This window comes from Lacerta agilis, chromosome 8 (assembly GCF_009819535.1).
Source record: "Lacerta agilis isolate rLacAgi1 chromosome 8, rLacAgi1.pri, whole genome shotgun sequence".
NCBI lineage: Eukaryota > Metazoa > Chordata > Lepidosauria > Squamata > Lacertidae > Lacerta > Lacerta agilis.
The window spans coordinates 23300171-23318744 of NC_046319.1; the positions used below are offsets into that span (position 1 = coordinate 23300171).

At 51.5% G+C, this 18574-nt stretch overlaps 1 protein-coding gene across 3 annotated transcripts in view; it reads left to right on the plus strand.

Moving 5' to 3' along the window:
• PLEKHG5 (pleckstrin homology and RhoGEF domain containing G5) overlaps nt 1-18574 on the plus strand; it is a 102143-nt gene that overhangs the window by 47622 nt on the left and 35947 nt on the right. For 2 of the 3 annotated variants that reach the window (XM_033156547.1, XM_033156548.1), the window contains 6 exons: nt 15206-15335; nt 15636-15738; nt 16402-16462; nt 16692-16783; nt 17419-17555; nt 17720-17883. In XM_033156547.1, the coding sequence (XP_033012438.1) occupies nt 15206-15335; nt 15636-15738; nt 16402-16462; nt 16692-16783; nt 17419-17555; nt 17720-17883 (687 nt within the window). Of the gene's footprint in view, nt 1-3766; nt 3851-15205; nt 15336-15635; nt 15739-16401; nt 16463-16691; nt 16784-17418; nt 17556-17719; nt 17884-18574 lie in introns of those variants that run through there. The other variant, XM_033156549.1, reaches the window with a different exon arrangement.

The following is an 18574-nucleotide window of genomic DNA, read 5'->3' on the forward strand; positions in this document are numbered from 1 at the left end:
TTCCTGTTGCTTCTCCCACGGTGTGTGTATGAACTGGTGCACTTGCTTCATTCGGCAGTTGTTTCTCAAATGTTTTGGACTTTCAAAAACTACTTCCTCCTCAAAACACATGCCATGCACTGACTGTCAGAGGCTGAGGCACATGGGGACACACCCGCTCCAGGCATGGGCATGTGAGTGTGAGCAGCTGTGGACTGGGCGAGTGTCTGCCTTGTTTGTGTGTGTGAAAGATTATAACCCCCCCCCCCAAAAAAACTTTTGCAGATGGGTAGTGTGCTGTGGCACTCATGCCCTGCATGCAGGCTTTGCGCAGGCAACTGCTTGGCCACTGTGAGAACAGGATGCTCGACTAGACAGGCTACTGGCCTGATCCAGCAGTCTCTTTTTATGTTGTTATGATTGGGTTTTTTTAACAGAAGCACCAGCTCCCCTCTTCTCAGACTGGTCCTGATGAACAAAGTTGCTCTATTCAGATCTGGGCAGAGGGCAATTGACCTCAGCAAGCGCAGGTGTCCTCTGGAAACTCAGTTCTGTGTCATGTCTCAAATCATCCTCCACAGGTGAATTGGACGTTTCCTGAAATAGGGTACCAGAATCTCAGATTCAAGGCTCTTGGGAAGCAAAGCTTGGAATAAACGTCTCACTGAGAATCCAAAGCTAGAGAACCGCTTCCAGGCACTTTAGACCATCCTTCTCCAACTTGCCCCCCTCCAGATGTTTTGAACCACAACTCCTATCAGCCCCAGCCAGCAGAGCTGTGTAGTCCAAAATGCAAGAGAGCCTGCTGTATCAGGCCAGCCTCCTGTTCTTACTCTGACCCATAGCTGTCAACTTTCCCCCTTTTTTTGCGGGAAATTCCCTTATTCCAGCGCCGTTTCCCATTGCAAAAAAGGGAAAGTTGACAGCTATGCCCGTTTCCCAATGCAAAAAAAGGAAGGTTGACAGCTCTGCTCTGACCATTATGGGAAACCCACAAACAGGGCCTGAGCATAAGAGCCCTTTCCCTTCCTACTGTTTCCAGCAAATGGTATTCAGAAGCATGACTACCTCCAACTTTGGAGGGCGCCAGGTTGGGGAAGACAGCCTTAGTCTGTTTTCCCAGATGAAGCCTGTGGGTCTGCACCATAAAATGGCACCAAGGAGCAGAAACTGGGGGTGGGGGGTAGATGGGCAAAAGGAGACTCAGATTTGCATCTGCTAATCTATATGTTCCAGGTGTCAATCTGGGAACAATTCCTATAGCTGCCTGCTCAGCTTGCAGCCTAGGTGATGCTCAACTTCACAGTCACCCATTCCTGGCCTGTTTCCCCCCCCCCCTTCTTAGCACACTTTAACCTGGGCAGCTCCGAAACAAGAGGATGAGTTCTATTCAATGAGCTTCTGCTCAGAGTGGACCTATTGAAGCGAATAGCAACAACCCGTTCGTTTCAATGGGTCTGAAAGTAAGTTGAATGCCACCCATTGTTTCCAAATAGAGAACTGGGCCTCTTCCAAGGTAGGCACCAGGATACCCTGGCCAATATGGAACTCACTCCCATGGGAGGCAGTGATGGCCGCAAAACAAGGTGGCTTTAAAAGAGGATAACAAAAAAATTCAGGGAGGAGAGCTATTGGCTATGCTCTTCATCCAAGGATGAAAGAAAGCAGTAATGCTTCTGAAGGCCACTTGCTGGAAACCCCAGGAGTGGTCTTGTGTTCGAATCCTGATTCTGGGCTTCCCATCGGGGCATATGGTTGGCCACTGGGAGAACAGGATGCTGGACTCAATGGGCCATAGGGGACCAGGCCTCTTGTTATGTCCTTATTTTCACCTGCTTTTCCTTGTTGCACACAAGTGGAGAGAGTGAAGGGAAACAGCCCCCCCCCCCCGCACCATTCCCTAGCCCCTAAGCTAGCTTGCTCTGTGCCTCTTTATGCCAGCCTGCTGCCCTCGGGTATATTGGAGGATGCAGTCGCTTTAGCCAGTGCGGAAGTAAGATGCAACTGCCTCTTTGGACGGATTTTGCACATGGAATGAGGGAGAGAGGGGGGCCCATCTTCAGGTAGTGAAATGTCTTGGGATGGTTTGGTCAAAGAGATTTGGCAGGAGTGTGGCAGAAGAAGGAGATGCCGCCTGGTCATCCCTCTCCACTCATTTGGCTTCATCCAGCAGAGCTCTTCATATGTTCTGATATAAGCAGAAAGCATTGGGTTCCCTGGAGCTCAGGGTGGGCTTTGACATATCCCTTTGCAAGGTAGAGCCTGTCCCGCTGCACAGGAGAGGACTCTCAGTGTGCTCCTCTCTCACCAACTCCATCCCCTGGCATTCATGAGTGCGCAGGAGGCCAGCTGCACTTGGCCATCTTTCCAGTTTGGTCTGGGACCATGGCAGTGGCCTGCGATGTCCCTTTGGCTCCCTGCCTGTCTCAGTCACATGGAACGGCCATGACGCAACAGCCGTCTGCGCTGAGCCACTTGCTTTGGGGCTGAGCCAGCCAGCGCTGCTGTCTGGGGCTCTTTTTGGCTGCCTTGAAGCCTGGCTTCTCCACTGCCCCCACCTCGTCCCAGCCTAGTGGAAGTGATTGAAGTAGCAGCCTGGGAAGGCCTGGCTTTTTCTCTTTTCTCTTTTTTTGTTCTATTTGCGGTGTGAGCAAAAAGGCAGCCTGAGCCCCCCACATCCTCTCTCCCTTTTGTCAGGGCTGGCTGGCTTCCAGCCGACAGCTGCAGCCACTTGGCCCTCTGGCCTCTCGGAGACGCCCTTTCTCTCTTTCCGCTTCTCTTTCTCTCTGCCAAAACATGGATTGCTTACTACCTGAGTGGCTGTGTGTGTGTGTTTTTTTAAATGTGTGAATTCCAACATTATTCCAAACCCGTGAAAATCTAGGGCTGCGACGGTGACTTGATTTAACGGGATGGTAAGGATTTTTTTTATTTGGGGGTTAATTTCCTTTTGTGTTATGTTTATATCCCTCCCTCCCTCCCAGGAACTCAAAGTGGCGTGTGGACTTCCTATTTTTTCTTCACAACAACCCTGTGAGGTAGGGCAGTCTCAAGGCCGCCCAGCGAACTTCATGACTGCATGGATGTTTGAGCCTCAGCCCAATTCCAACAACGTAACTACTAGATCACACTTCTGTTGCTCAGTGCGGAGACATAGGGAGGTGGCAAGTGGTGCAGGCAAGTCTTGGGAATCGCTTCCTTTTTCTATTACAACCATGAGGACTACAGCCTTGCTTTTTCGGAGGAAGGACCATAGCTGCTGTGCATGCAGAAGGTCCCAGGTTCAGTCCCCAGTGGCATCTCCGGGTAGGGCTGGCAGAGTTCCCTGCCTGAAACCCCAGAGAGTGTTCTGCTAGTCAGTGTGGGCATTGCTGATCTAGATGAGCCAATTTTCTGACTCGGCGGAAGGCAGCTTTCCAGGTTTCCTGTGCTTCTGTTGAAGTGGCTTGTGCCTTGGTTGGTGATGGCAGGCAGGCAGGCAGGCAGGCAAGCACCTCCTCTGCCCTAAGCCTCGCCACTACAGACTGCGAGTGCCGCAGAGGTCAACAGAGCCCTGAGGCTGCCCTCCTGGAGGTCGTCCCGTGGATGAGAGGCACGCTGGAACTTGTCCTGTCCAGGTGCACAACCTTCCTGGCTGCGTGCTGTCCCCCTGAGCCACTCCTCCTGAACTTTAGACACACAAACACATCGAAAGAGCACTCGTTCCTGAAGGGGTTGGTCTTTGTTGTGGCGGCAGCGGTGGCAGTCGCAGAGTGGTGGCATCTTGCACAGAGGATCCCACTGCTGACTCTGGAAAGCTTGGCTCCTGGAGAGCGGCGAGGAGGAGGGAGAGAAGCCCCTTCCAGCGACAGGCAGTCCTGCCGCAGGCGAGGTATGGAAGCTGCTTTTTGGATGCCTTTCTAGAACCGCAGGATTGTGGAGCTGGAAGGTACCCAAAGGATCGTCTCGTTCGCCTCCCTGCAATGCAGGAATTGCAGCTAAAGGGCCCAGAAAGCACAACCTGCTCTTGTGCAGGAGGGCTTGGTGGGTGTCAGAGACATTTGGGTTTTCTGCTTGGGTACCAGGCCTCGCTGCTTGGCTCACGTCCATCTGGGGTGCCAAAGCGGGTTTGTGAGGAAGGGAGGTTTGTCAGAACTGTTTGCCGCTGCATGAAGAAGGAGATGGTGCAGAGGAGTGCTTGATTCTGGATGCCTGCTGAATTCATCTCCCCAATGGGAAAAAGACATGTGTTCAAAAACGGTGTTCCTGGGCAGGTGCAGAGTGTGTTTCCTTTGGGGAGAGGTGCTTCCTTGTCTGCTTGGTGTGCTGCAGGATCGGATGCCGGCTTGTCTTGGGCCAGAGTAGACCCTCCGCTGCTGCTGCTGCTGCTTTGACCAAGAGGTGGTCCAGTGGCAGAGGACATGAAGTGACCTTAATGAAAGACGGTGTGGTGCAGTGGTTAGAGTTTTGAACTAGTTTTGGGGCTAGTCACTGCTGTTCGGCCTAACCTACCTGACAGGGCTGTTGTGAGGATTAAAGGAAGAGGGGGAGAAAACCATGGACTCAACCTTCAGCTCCTTGGAGAAAAAGGTGGGATACCAATGCAAGGAATAGAATCACAGAGTCATGGAATTGTAGGGTTGGAAGGGACCCCCAAGGGTCATCTAGTCCAACCCCCTGAGATACAGGAAACTCAACTGAAGCATCCATGACAGATGGCCACCCAACCTCTGCTTAAAAACCTCCAAGGAAAGAGAGTGCACAACCTCCCGAGGGAGTGTGTTCCACTTTTTAAATAAATATTAAATAATAATTTGCCTTAATGTGTTATTTGCAAATTGCACCCTTTCTCGGTGCAGTTTGCCAAGGGGGGGGGGTGAGGCAGCCTCTGCTAAGTAAACTGGTCCTGAGTTGCTTTGGGCCCTACTGTGCTTAGTGCTCAAACCTTCAACCCAGGCTGGCAGCCCATGCAAATCCACAGACAAGGCATTGCACTCTGGCAATCCTCACAAGCAGCTGCCTTCTGCACCAGCCGCAGCCTCCAGACTGAGCCCCACCCAGCTAGGCTGCCACGTGCGTTGGCAGCAGAAAAACATGGCCGAGCGTCATTCCGGTGTTGCAGCCGCCTGTTCCAGCCACAGGCCAAGTGGAAACAGTTGGCAAGAGGGGTCAGCCTGTTGGAAAGGCCCACACCCCTATCGTTCCCAGGGTGGAATGCCGCAGTTACTTGGGGTGTGTGTGTGAGAGGGGGTGGCTTTCTGCACGAGCTCTGAGGTGGTCTCTTCTGCATCATTGTTTTGCTTATTCTCGGGGTGATGTTGCCTTCGGGTAGGAGGTGTGTTCTCAGGTTCAGTCCTCCTCAAATAGCTTGGCTTTTGCCTGATGCTGGTGCAGTTTTGCCACGGGGGGGCGGGGATGTCTTTCCGTATTGACCTTGCCAAGCCCCCCACCCCCCAGTGATGGGCAGCACTGACCCGGGGGAGGAAAAAATCATTGAATTGTAGAGTTGGAAGGGAACCTCGAGGGTCATCTCATCCAAACCCCTGCAATGCAGGAATTGCATTTAGGAGGAGAGTTTCCCCATTATTTAGTCACACGGTAGAGCAGGAATGACAACTTGGCCCCGAGACTGTGGGTGCCTGGAGCCATGGGTGCCATGCAGCATGCAAGGCCCTAGCACTGAAATTTGTGGGTGCCTGGGGAATTTTGTGGGTGCTCAGGCACCAAGGGCCCCAGGGAATTGGCGCCTATGTGGTGGAATCACTGTCGCCTTTTTGTCCTGGTTTAAGTGAAATGATGAGCTTATATACCACATTTTTCTCTGAGGAGCTTGAGATGGCATACATGGTTCTCCCTGCTCCTCATTTAATGAGGTTAGTTAGGCAGTGACTGGCCCAAGGTCACACCCAGTGAGCTTCATAGCCAAGTGGGAATTTGAGCCCTGGTCTCTCCCAGGGCCTAGTATGACACTAATCACTACACCACGCTGGGTCTCAGTGGATGTGGCATGTATTACTTCTGGAAGGAACACACGGATGGCTATTGTCAGGCAAAAACAAACAGCCAGTGTTTTTTGCTGCACCTGTGGCTAAGATGGTTACCTGGTTGCCACAATTTTACTAGCCAGCACAGGAAAAAAGGCGTATGAGGAAGGATGCGACCGAGGTTTGTAAAATTCTGCATGGTGTGTTGGAAGTGGGGTGGGGGGGGGGAGAAGCTTCCCCCCACCCCTCTTTGGATGCCAGAGCTTGGGTCCATCCATTGCAACTGAATGGCAGGAGATATTTGAAAGGAGGTGCTCCTTCGCACCTGTGGAACTCATCGCCACAAGATGCGGCAAGGGCTTCTGGTTTCGGTGGCTCCTAAAAGGCAGCTAAGCCAGTGCATGGAGAGAGGCCCATCCGCAGCCAAGACAGCTAAATGGAACTTCCATGTGCAGAGAAAGTCTACCAGATTCTGGGGAGCAGCTGTAGGAGAGGCCTCGTTCCTTCAAGTCTTTCCGGCAGGCTACACAGAACGCATCTGACTGGCCACTGGAGTCGGTGTTTGCCTTCATCCGGCAGTCAGGCTCCTCTTTTGTCAAGAGAAAAGTCCCAGCTGAGCTGTTCTGTCATCTGCTACACATAGGGAAGTGGCAGCTGATGCAATGGTATGTGCCCATGTGCCCCGGGATGCCAATCCAGGCATGCTGCCACCAGGAACTTCACTTCGCACCTGGATGGTGGCATACGCCAGCCTTGTTTCACGGCATGGCTCTGGTGCGTCCCCTCTTCTGCCTCTCCGTTAAGTGACCCCCTCCCCCCTGCCATCTCCCCCCACTGCCAGTCCAGGATTGCATCAAGGTTTGGCATGCCTGGGCATCGCCCGCTGTTTGGTCCCGTGTTATGTACTGAGTTGAATAGGATCCAAACTGCAGCAGTCTGATTGGTCCTAGAACAATAGGATTGAGATTGCAGCAGTCTGACTGGTCTCAGAACAATAGGATTGAGATTGCAGCAGTCTGATTGGTCCCAGAACAATAGGATTGAGATTGCAGCAGTCTGATTGGTCTGCAGGAGCCACCCAATCCAGCTCCAGGTGAAAGTGAATCCGCACTCTGATTGGCATACAGGAGTATCCCGGAATTAGCCAATCACGTGGGGCCCATTGTGTAAATAGTGTATATAAAGCAAACGTTTTGGGGGAACTACATCCCTCACTACTATGAGCTGAATAAAGAGCATGAAAATCACACTGGACTCCGAGTATCTTTCATCCCGACTAAGAAGAGCCTCCTGAATACCCCATTGAAGGTGTCATGCCCCAAACCTCACTGATGGCGGAGGGCACCAATGCAGAAGGCAGAGAGCGAGAGTGAGAGAGCAGTGCAGTGCAGTGGTTAGAGTGCTAGACTAGGGCCTGGGAGACCTGTGTTCAAATTCCCGCTCAGCCATGGAGCTCACTGGGTGTGACCTTGAGCCAGTCACCTGTATCTCAGCGTATCCTACCTCACAGATTTGTTTTGAGTATTAAATGAGCAGAGGGAGAACCATGCACCACCTTGAGCTCTTGGAGAGAGAAAAAAAAAAAGAAATTCAATAAATAATACCCAGATAAGCAAGCTAGTCTTGTCTGCTGAAAGCGGGCAGGGGCAGAATGAAACAAAACTCTGGACATGCTCAGAGGCACCTGGCTAAGGACAGCATAATCTTCTGGTTACAAAGGCTGTGTCGTCGTAGTGGGCCATTTGCCTGCTGAGAGCTCCCTCCAAAATCTCAAGCACAGGTAACCTCCCTGCCTTGCAGCACAGCAGATTTCAACTGATGCAGCCTCCCCCCCAACCCTGCTTATAAAGACAAACTTCACTTGCCCACCTCCGCCTCCCCTTCTCCCTACCTGTTGTTAAGAATGACTGTCTGCGAAGGGACACGCCACTCAGAGTGCTGCGTGCGACTTGCTCCGTGTCAAAACAGTGTGAGACACACTTGTTTACAATCCCACGCCCGGCTGCGGAGATTTCCCTTGACTCATCACCAGACGGAGCGCTTCCTGTGAGTTAGCCGGGATGTGCGGCTGGCTGCTGGGTGACTGGCTGAGGAGCTGGTTCCAGGCCTGCCTCGACTCAACCAGAGGCTTGCCTGGGCTGGCAAGATCCCAGAGGCCCCCACTCCAGGATACTTTTAAAAAAATAATCATTTAAAAGAACCTTTTAATGAGGGTGAAAGAGGAGAGCGCAAAATATGGTCTGAAGCTCAACATCAAAAAAACTAAGATCATGGCCACTGGTCCCATCACCTCCTGGCAAATAGAAGGGGAAGAAATGGAGGCAGTGAGAGATTTCACTTTCTTGGGTTCCATGATCACTGCAGATGGTGACAGCAGTCACGAAATTAGAAGACGCCTGCTTCTTGAGAGAAAAGCAATGACAAACCTAGAAAGCATCTTAAAAAGCAAAGACATCACCTTGCCGACAAAGGTCCGTATAGTTAAAGCTATGGTTTTCCCAGTAGTAATGTACGGAAGTGAGAGCTGGACCATAAAGAAGGCTGATCGCCGAAGAATTGATGCTTTTGAATTATGGTGCTGGAGGAGACTCTTGAGAGTCCCATGGACTGCAAGAAGATCAAACCTATCCATTCTCAAGGAAATCGGCCCTGAGTGCTCACTAGAAGGACAGATCCTGAAGTTGAGGCTCCAGTACTTTGGCCACCTCATGAGAAGAGAAGACTCCCTGGAAAAGACCCTGATGTTGGGAAAGATGGAGGGCACAAAGAGAAGGGGACGACAGAGGATGAGATGGTTGGACAGTGTTCTCGAAGCTACTAACATGAGTTTGGCCAAACTGCGGGAGGCAGTGAAGGATAGGCGTGCCTGGCGTGCTCTGGTCCATGGGGTCACGAAGAGTCGGACACGACTGAACGACTGAACAACAACAACAACAAAATGTCCCAGCTTTTTCTCAAACAAACCTGCAAGGTAGGCTAGGCTGAGAGGCAGTGACTGACCCAAGGTCATGCAAGGAGGCTGAGTGGAGGATTTGAACCCTGGTCTCTCCCTGGCCCCTAGTCCAGCACTTTCTAACCACTACACCACATTGGCTCTCAAATATATATAACATAACTATCTGGATGGCAGAACATCAGATTTCTTGGCTCTCAGGATTTTTGACTGGAGACATTTTGAGTCTCACCTGGAGATACTGGGATGTTTTGCATGTAAAGCAGATGCTGTACCTTCCAAATCTGGGGCAACAGCTCCCCTCTCTTCTGCCACACTCCAGCCGAATCCCTTTGCCCAAGCCAGCCCAAGACATTTTGCTGCCTGAAGATGGAGACATGGAGCAAGCTAGCTTAGGGGGTACAGAGAGAATAGGGGAAGGCCACTGACTCATGAGGCGGCTGCTTCCCTCTTTCTAATGATAGGGCTGGCCATGGCCTTCCCTTCGCTCTCTTCACTTGTGTGCAGCAAGGAAAAGCAGTTGGAAGTAAGGACATTAAAAGAGGCCTGCTGGATCAGGCCAAAGGAGGCCATGTAATCCAGCATCCCGTTCTCAGCGTGGCTAACCAGATGCCCCGATGGGAAGCCCCAGTGCAGGATTTGAACACAAGACTGCTCTCCCCTCCTGTGGTTTCCAGCAACTGGTATTCAGAAGCATTTGGACCTTCCAGGCGTCCCTGTTTTCCAGCGACAGTCCTGGATTAACAGAAGCTGCCCCGGTTTCCGATTCCGCTTTTCCTTCGGGTGTCCCTATTCTCATGGGAGAAATGGAGGGGGTGCCTCTATTTTCATCGGGGAAACGTTGGAAGGGTAAACTATTAAACTTGCCCAGGAGGTAGTGATAACCACCAGTCTGGGTGGCTTTAAAAGAGGAGAGAGGCGGAGAGGGCTATTGATGGCTATTGGCCACAGTGGCCTCCGCAGCCAGAGGCAGCAATGTTTCTGAATACCAGCTGATGACAACCGCAGGGACTGGATTGGTTCTCAAATCCTGCAGGCATCTGGTTGGCCACTGTGAGAACAGGATGCTGGACTAAATAGGCCTTTGGCTTGATCCAGCAAGTCCTCTTTTTATGTTCTTTTATGCTCGTAAGGCAGCTTGCTGTGTAGCCTGACACAGATGGAAATCGAGCAAGGTCCCAACCAAAGAAGAATGGCAACTTAAACTGATGAAATATGCGCAGCTTGCGGACCTAACATATAGAATAACAGAACAAGAGAACAAGAAGAACATGCGTTTAAAGAAGATTGGAAAATGTTTATTGAATATATGGGGGGGGGGGAGAGAGAACTGTGTACACTTGAAAACGTTGGCAGCGTTAAGATAAATTCAACAGTGTAAATAAGCTTTGATGGATGTATTAGTGCAATACTGAATGGTTTAGTTCATGTAAAATATGCAGGGATTTATGTTTTGTAAAATGAATTGTGGAAAGAGAAGAAGGGAAGTCACTGATGTTTTAAGGTTGTTTAAATGAATATTTTAAAATGCAAAACAGAAAATTTAATAAAAATTATACCAAAAGAAAAAAGGAAAAAAGAGAGAGAGGGAGGGGGCCTTTTTTTGGAAACTTAATGCCCTGCTGGTTACCGCTGCTCCTGCTCACCTGGGGAGGGAGGGAGGGAGTGCCACCTTCCCCGCCCCTCAATGCTGCCGGCTTAGGTTCCAGCTGGGAGAGTTTCCTGGCAGAGGCAGGCGATGAGAGGAGGGGAAAGCCAGACCCAGCCGCTGCAGAGGCAAGTACCAGCAAGCCAGACGGCTCCTGCGCTGGCAGCGGATTGCGGCCTGTCTGGGCCCAGCCTGGCAGGAGTGGCTTTCGAGCTCTTACTCACTGCAAGCCCCAGAGATGCCCCACCTGCTTAGTCAAGGCTTTGTCATGGCTGAGATGCCTCCTTCAAATCCTCCCGGAGCCATGAATCAGCCAGCCAGCTGGGGACAGGCTCTCTCTGTCCTGCCCCGGTCTGCAAGACCTGGCTTGGAGGGCGAAGTGGGGGGCCTTAGGGGTGAGTTTCTGGGGCTGGAGCGTCTGGCAGCCTCCAGCCGCCCTCCCTGCGGTTGTGTTTCCTCCGGGGAGGCTCCCCTGTCACACCTGAGGCTCCTAGGTCTGGCAGGGAGAGTGGCATTCGCTTTCAAGATGGCCGTTGAAAAAGCCAGCAGCTGCTGATCCCTCCCTCTTCCTCCTCCTCCTCCTCCTCCTCCTCCTCCTCCTCCTCCTCCTCCACTGTCTCCAGCCCTTTCTGTGCATTTGCCACCGATGTCTGGTTTCCAACGGACGCTGGGTCAAATGTGTTGCATCTCCCGTCTGAGCCACCTGCTGATTCCGACTCCCCGTATCTCCGGGGCTTCCTGCCTCACTCAGTGCTGTTGCTTCAGCTGCTGGCTCTGTGGCCCTTTCCCTGCCTCTCAGCTTCGAGTGCAGAGAAGGAAAAGCCTTGCAGGAGACTGCGGACGTTTTCAGCAAGGCTTGGACTTGGGGGTTGCCATGTGGCCTGCTGGCTTTTCAGCCAGGAGCTTGCCTGGCTGCCTTGGTTTGTGTCTGAGAGGTGCCACTCTAGGAACAGTGCGATGGGAAGGCGGCCTGGCTATTGCACCTGGTAAGACAGACAGGCATCGCATCGGCTCAGTAGGAAGCGTGGCGCTGCACCAGGTACACTCCCGGCTGCCTTTTTGGGGTTATGCTGGGAAGCATTAAAATGGCGGCAGTAACTCCTGCGCTGGGGAAACCTTTTGCGGAAAATGTATCAACAGGGCACCGAATAATAATTGAGGCGATAAAGTTGCATCTTAAAGATGCAAATAGAGATCATTTGCATATGTCTAGTTACTTTCCGGACTTCCTTTTGCTTTGGGGGGAAGGACCAAGACCTCAAGGTGGTTTTTGCTGTCCCCCTTTCACTTCCTGGACTGCCTTCTGGTGGGAAATTCTCCTCAGACCCTCTCTGACTTTTCATATTTTGTCCAGGTATTGCCCGCCTGTTTTCAAAGGTATCTCAAAGGCTGGACCCTGAGGTTGTTGGTAAAAGATGGATGCTGATGGAAATATGCATGGCTTCCAATGCAATAGCACTTTTCTTTTCAGATATCATAGAGTTGTAGAGTTGGAAGGGACTCTGGGGGGGGGTCATCTAGTCCAACCCTCCGCGAGGCAGGAATCTCAACTGGATCATACATGACAGATGGCCATCCAACCTCTACTTAAAAACTTCCCAGGAAGGAGAGTCCATCACCTCTCTGTTGAACAGCTCTTATTGTCAGAAAGCTCTTCCTTTCTTGTAACTTAAATCCATTGCCTTGGGTCCTATCCTCCAGAGAAAGAAAAAATAACCACCACAAGGAGAAATGTGGGCACTATTTACAGTCAGGGGGAAATCCACGAGACCCCAGTTCAAATCCCTACCCACCCATGAAGCTTACTAGGTGACCTTGAGCCAGTCATTATTCTCCCACTCTAACCTACCTCACAGGGTTGTTGTGAAGATAAACTGTGGGCGCAGGGGGGAGAATCACTCTTGGAGAAAAGGCAGGATAGAGACGAAATAGAAACACAGAGTTGTACAGTTGGAAGGGACCCTGAGGCTCATTTAGTCCAACCCCCTTGCAATGCAGGAATATGCAGCTGTCCCAAACAGGGATTGAACCTGCAACATTGGTGTTACCACCCCCATGCTCTAACCATGTGAGCTATCCAGGCTGACATGAATAGCATACTGCAAAATGTCTGTGATTGCAGCTTGCCAGTACAAAGTCTGACGTGCACAGCATTTGGATGAAATCAGGTAGGAGCATAGGAAGGTGCCTTATATACAGAATCAGGCCATTAGTCCATCTAGCTCAATATTGTCTTCACTGACTGGCAGCAATGGCTCTCCAGGATTTTCAGATGGTGTCGGGGATCAAACCTGGGACCTTCTGCATGCAAACCAGATACCCTACCGCTGAGTTATGGCCTTTCCCATGAGGGCGGCTGGAACTTGAACTCTGATGTGGCCCAAACTGTGTTGGGGCTGATGGAAGAGAGGCCCTGCAAGGTATTTCCTTCCATAAAAGATCTGGGAAGTTGGGGTATGATCAGAGACTGGCAGCAAAATGAAGTGTGGGCGAGCCTTTCTCATCCCTTGACTGTTCTTGGTGACAAGCCACAGGAAACCAGCTGGTTCCCAAATGCTGGAGTTAAAATGACTGTGCCCTGAAAGAGGGTCTCTTTCAAGCTCGCCTTTGCCGATTTTGAGGGCGAATATTCTGTGGGCTTTTGTCTGGTCAGAGTCCTTGTTCGTCGCACAGAGATGCAACGCTTCAGGCAGCATCCGATAGCTACCTCGGTGCAAAATCAAACAAGTGCCTTTAAAATAAAGTAAGAGTGTAGTCCTCATGGTTTTCGACAGGAGGTTGACCTTGACTTTGTCAGGGCACAGTAGTTCAGTAGCAGTGAATATTGGGCAGCTGAAGAAGTTATATCATTGCCTTCCACCTCAGTTTTCATAATAAGCTTCAGGTCCAAGATACAAATGGCGAATTTCAAATTCAGGGTTGACAGTGAAAAATCTGAATATCGAAACCTGACAGACCCTTCAGTGTTTGGCTCACAGACCCCCCCCCCAAAAAAAGTTAGCCAATTTCTAGCCAAATCTTCAAATATTTGCTGAATATCCTCTGTACATCAATAAATCAAATGCTGCTTTCAGCATTTGCCAGTGTAGGAAAGGTAGGCATGGCTTGGTGTTGAGGAATTTGACTGAATTGACAGCTGAACCTGCAATGGCGTATTTGATATTTGACATGCAATGGTGTTTTAGTAGTTTGCTGAAAGCTTATGATGTTCCATATTTGAACTGCTAAGAAGGGCCAAAGTGCTCTGGTTTTCGACCGGGACGCCGACATTTCACCTTCAGAACAGGGATGAGAACAGAAATGTTAAGCATTTTTAAATATTGGTTTCAGGTTTCTGCAGAGGCAGTTCCAGTAGACTGGGCTGCACTGCCCCCTCCTGGATCAACCTGTCACCTCCAGCTCCCTAAGGTGCTGGATTCAATACCTGCCTGCTGCACTGTGGTCACAACTTCTGAGATGAGACAGCGGAGGCTGGAGCCCGTCAGAGGCAGTGATGCTTCTGCATCCCCAGGAAGGGAGAGGGCTCTTTTGCTTGGATCCTGCCTGATGGCATCCCGGTGGTTGGCCACTGCGATAACAGGACGCCGCACTAGATGGGACATTGACCTGATCCAGTAGCTCCTCTTTTTCTGTGCTTGTGCCATTGTTGTATGTGAGGTCACAGGGCATCAGGCAGCCCTCAGCCCTCAGCCTGACTCGGATGTGTGCTTAAAAATAGCTCCCTGCTGAGCAGCCGCAGGCATCCAGGGTGTCCCTCACAATCGGAGGAAACCTTGTGGCTGCTCTTGCATTGTTCTGCTGCAGACACTTGCTTCCGTCGCCTGTATGAGGAGGTTTTGGTAGGCCAGGGCCACCGGCAGCCTCCTCTGTGAGCCCGGGGGTGGGGTGGGGTGGGGCACGTTAATTCAGCCACAAAAGACCCAGGTACCCCTCATGTGAACAGGGGCTGGGACGTGGGTGGCAGGGTGTGAAAGGCCAGCTTTTTCCGAACAGTGAGCTAACAAGGGAGCAGAAACAACCTGGGGGGTTTGCACGGAGGAGATATGCAGGGAGCCAAAGGGAGATCCATCCCGCAGTGGAATGGAAGAGAAGGCGGAATGGAGAGATGCGCTGACAAGCTGAATTGCAAACGAATTTGCGAAAGGAAGAGGAAACGCAAAGGGAGCCGTTTCCCCGTAACCTGTACATCCGAACGATGTAGAAGGAGAATCCACCTGCAGTTGGAAAGTGGCGCACGCCACTCTCCCGCCTCCTTCAAGCCTTTAAACCTTGAAATTAATTTGGGCTGGGGAGAAGTAAGTGAATCAAAAAGAAACTTAATTTGGGCTGATCCTGGTTGGAAATGAATTGGAGAAATCTGGAATGGCTAGGAATGGGAACGAAGCTGGCTTGCTTCTGCTGATACAGCATCTATACAGGCAAAAATCACCATTTTGCAAAAGGTTTTGCCTTTTCGCAGCATCAATCAGGTGCCCTTAAAGAGCGAGCAGGGAATCAGCTGTGGACTCTGGCTCACATCACTTGCTGGCTGTTGGCCCTGCTGCCAGCATGTTAGAAATCCAAAACCTGCACCCGGGAGATGCCTCTCTGGTCCTGGAATTAGCCCCTGGCTTGACCCTGCTGTTTCTCTCTCCCCTCCCTCCCTCCCTCTCCTTCTGCCAGGTATGCCACCACGCCGAGTGCCAGCAGCTGAACCACAACAGCCCCCTCCACTTGTGTGAAGCGTGTGACGGACGCTTCCACGGTGCCATGCATTTTGACGGGCACATCCGCTTCGACCTGCCGCCACAAGGTGAGGGGAAAAGCCCAAGCCACGCGGTTGGGTCGACAGCAGCTTGGCACGGCCTCCTTTTCACAGGGCTTGTCCAAAGTTCATAGGCAGAGTTCGGATGGCCACCTGGCAGGGATTCTTTAGCAGTGATTCCTGCATTGCAGGGGGTGACCTGGGGGTCCAACTCTGCAATTCTATGATCTCTTTCCAAACGGCTTAGCTGGTGTGCTCTTCAGTGGGTTGCTTCCCCCCACCCCTGGGCAACACAGTGAAGGCTGGATCCTTCATGGGCTGTGTCTTCTGCGCTTTCCCCCCTTCCAGGTTCTATCCTGGCCCGGAACGTCTCCACACGGTCGTGCCCACCACGCACCAGCCCCGCCTCAGATGTGGAGGAGGAGGACGAAGGGCTGATTGACGGGAAAGGGTGAGTGGAGGGGAGGGCCGGCTGGCCCGGGAGGCGCTCACATCAGGAGAACTCCCCTCGCTTAGAAAACTAGCCTCTCAGGGAGGAAGGGTCCAGTCTAGCCTTTCCCCCGGTGCACTATTTTACACGCATACATACCGCTAGCGATTCATAAAAGGGGGGCGGGGAATAGCAGGGCGATTTACAGTTATACAAGAAACGAAACAAAACCCCACACCATAAAAATCAAACTTAAAAAGTTGAAATCGGAAATCAGCTAACTGTTGTGGAAGGGCGCATTCTCAATTGCTGGACGGAACAAAAACTTTCCCAGCAGGCATTTAAAAGTTGAGACAGAAGGCGCTTGCAATTTGTGTTCATTTGGCTTTCTTTCTTAATGTGGGGTGTCTGATGGGGAATTTGTGCCGCTTGAAAATCTACTTCGAACCAAAGACAAAAAACCCTGGTACAATCCACCAGGAGCTGTATTGCATGCCCCTGCTTGACACGTCGGTCAGCTTGATAGGAATTCTGCAAAGGCGCTTATAAACCGTATGGGAGCCGGTGGGGCAGAGCGTTTCCTGCATCAGAGGGGAAAGTTGTGCCTGCCTTCCCTTGCTGTTGTGGGGCAATATGATGGGGGACCTTCTAACTCCTTTCTGCCTGCTGGCTGGTCTGTTTCAGGGACAGGAAGAGCTCAGCCTTGAAGCTGCCAAAGAAGAAGGCTCGCAGGAGGCACACAGACGTAAGGAAGCCACTTGTGCTCATTCCGTGACCACACCTTGCTTTCACTCCAAAACCCTGGGAATTGGGTCTGGCCTCATCCTGCGCAGGGCCCTAGAAGTCACAGAGGCCTCTTTGGATGCCCTGCGGAGGGCCGGAGGGGGTGGGAATGTGCTAAGAAATTGGGTTGGGACATAGGCCTGGCGACTGTTTTGAATTCTGGCCGACATGCTCCTGCATTTCTCCCGCAGGACCCTAGCAAGGAATGCTTCACCTTGAAGTTTGATCTGAACGTGGACATTGAGACGGAGATCGTGCCAGCCATGAAGAAGAAGTCCCTGGGGTAAGGAGGGCAGAGAGCAGCTTAGTCTGGGGTGCAAGCTGGGCGGGGGCTTCACTCGTTTTTGGGAGCCCAGGAAAGCACAAGGTGGGATGCTCTGGGTCCAAGGTCTCATCTGGAAGCAGCTCCAGCACTCCTGAGCCCATCAGTTCAGCGCAGGATCCTAACCTGCTCCCAGCACCTGATGTTCGGAGGGCAAAGGCCTGACTAGTTCTGCTGCTGAAGTTCTCACCGCTCTGATGTGCAGCTCCTGCTTAGAAATGGGTGTGGGAAAACAAAGGCAGGTTAGGCTGAGAGTGAGTAACTGGCCCCAAGGTCACACCTATTTGAGCAGGAAGGTCTTTGTAGCCTGTGAGCAGAAGGATAACAAGGAGGGAGCCAGTCTGCCCTCTTTGAGGAGGGAATCCCACAATTTGGGAGCCACCACGAAAAGGCACTTTCTCTCTCATCTCACTGCCGGCCGTGCCTCTAGTGTTGATGGGACCAAGAGAAGGTGCTGACCGAATGATCTTAGCACCCAGGCAGGTTTGCATTGGGAGCTACAACCTTCCAGGCGTTCTGAGCCCAAGCTAGTTCCAACACATCGATTAACTGGCAGCGCCACTTACTGGTTCTCTCTCTTTTCTTTTAAAACCCAGTGAAGTGCTGCTGCCGGTTTTTGAGAGGAAGGGAATCGACCTGTCTAAAGTGGATATTTACCTGGACCAGTCCAACACCCCCCTCTCGCTCAACTTCGAGGCATACCGGTTTGGAGGACATTACCTTCGTGTGAAAGGTAGGCTGCTCTGCTGCGTGTCTCTCCTGAGGCTGGTGGGAGATGTCGTCCAACCCATCCGGAGGGCTCCAGGTTGGGGAAGCCTCTTTGGCAATATGAGAGGGACCTCTCTGTCTGGCATTGCCCTCCTGACCTGCCCCATGGCCTCCTCTTCTGCATTGCAGCCAAACCTGGGGATGAACTCAAAGTGGAGCAGGCGGTGAAGGACTTCAAGTCGCTGAGTTTGCCTATCCTCCGTCCTGCGGGCACTGGCCCGTCCTTCCCCAGCACCCCCTCTCTCGACCGCCTGGAGCAGTTGTCGCTTCGGAGGGAGAGTAGCGACATCCTGGTAAGCAGGGGGAAAGGGATGAGGTGGGCAGGAGTAGGGACCCTTCCCTGGAGATCGAGGAAGCCTGTGGGTCTGCAACTTGCACCGCTCGTTATTTCTCTGTTTGTTTCACTCTGAAGAAGTGTGCATGCACACGAAAGCTCATACCAAGAACAAATTTAGTTAGTCTCTAAGGTGCTACTGGAAGGAATTTTTTTAATTTTGTTTTGACTATGGCAGACCAACACGGCTACCAACCTGTAACTCCATCTCATAATGTTTGTGCTAAGGCAAAAAACCGAGGAATATAAAAGCAAGCAATGTTTCTTGTTCGTTTGTCAGCAAGAATTTGTTTCTCGATAGTAATGCAGAGTCAAAAGTGCAAACAAAGAAAGAACATCAATTGAAATCAACGAAACGTAGGGGTGATGCAAAGGATGTAAATGCCAAATAATCAAAAGCAGGGAACTCATTATTATTATTTTAAAAAAAGATAGTTTAGCGCATCATGAAAGCCACACTAAACAATTGATTTCTTATGAATCTGTACACATATGCCTAGACAGGGCCATTAGTAAGGAGTGGAGGAAGGCCCCCGCCAGGGGCACAGGCTAGGGGCGCAATCTGGATGGTTCTGCCAGGGTGCGCAAGACCATCTAGCTACTGCTCTGTGCCTAGATGCAAATTTAGAAAAGAGCACTATCATTTAAGT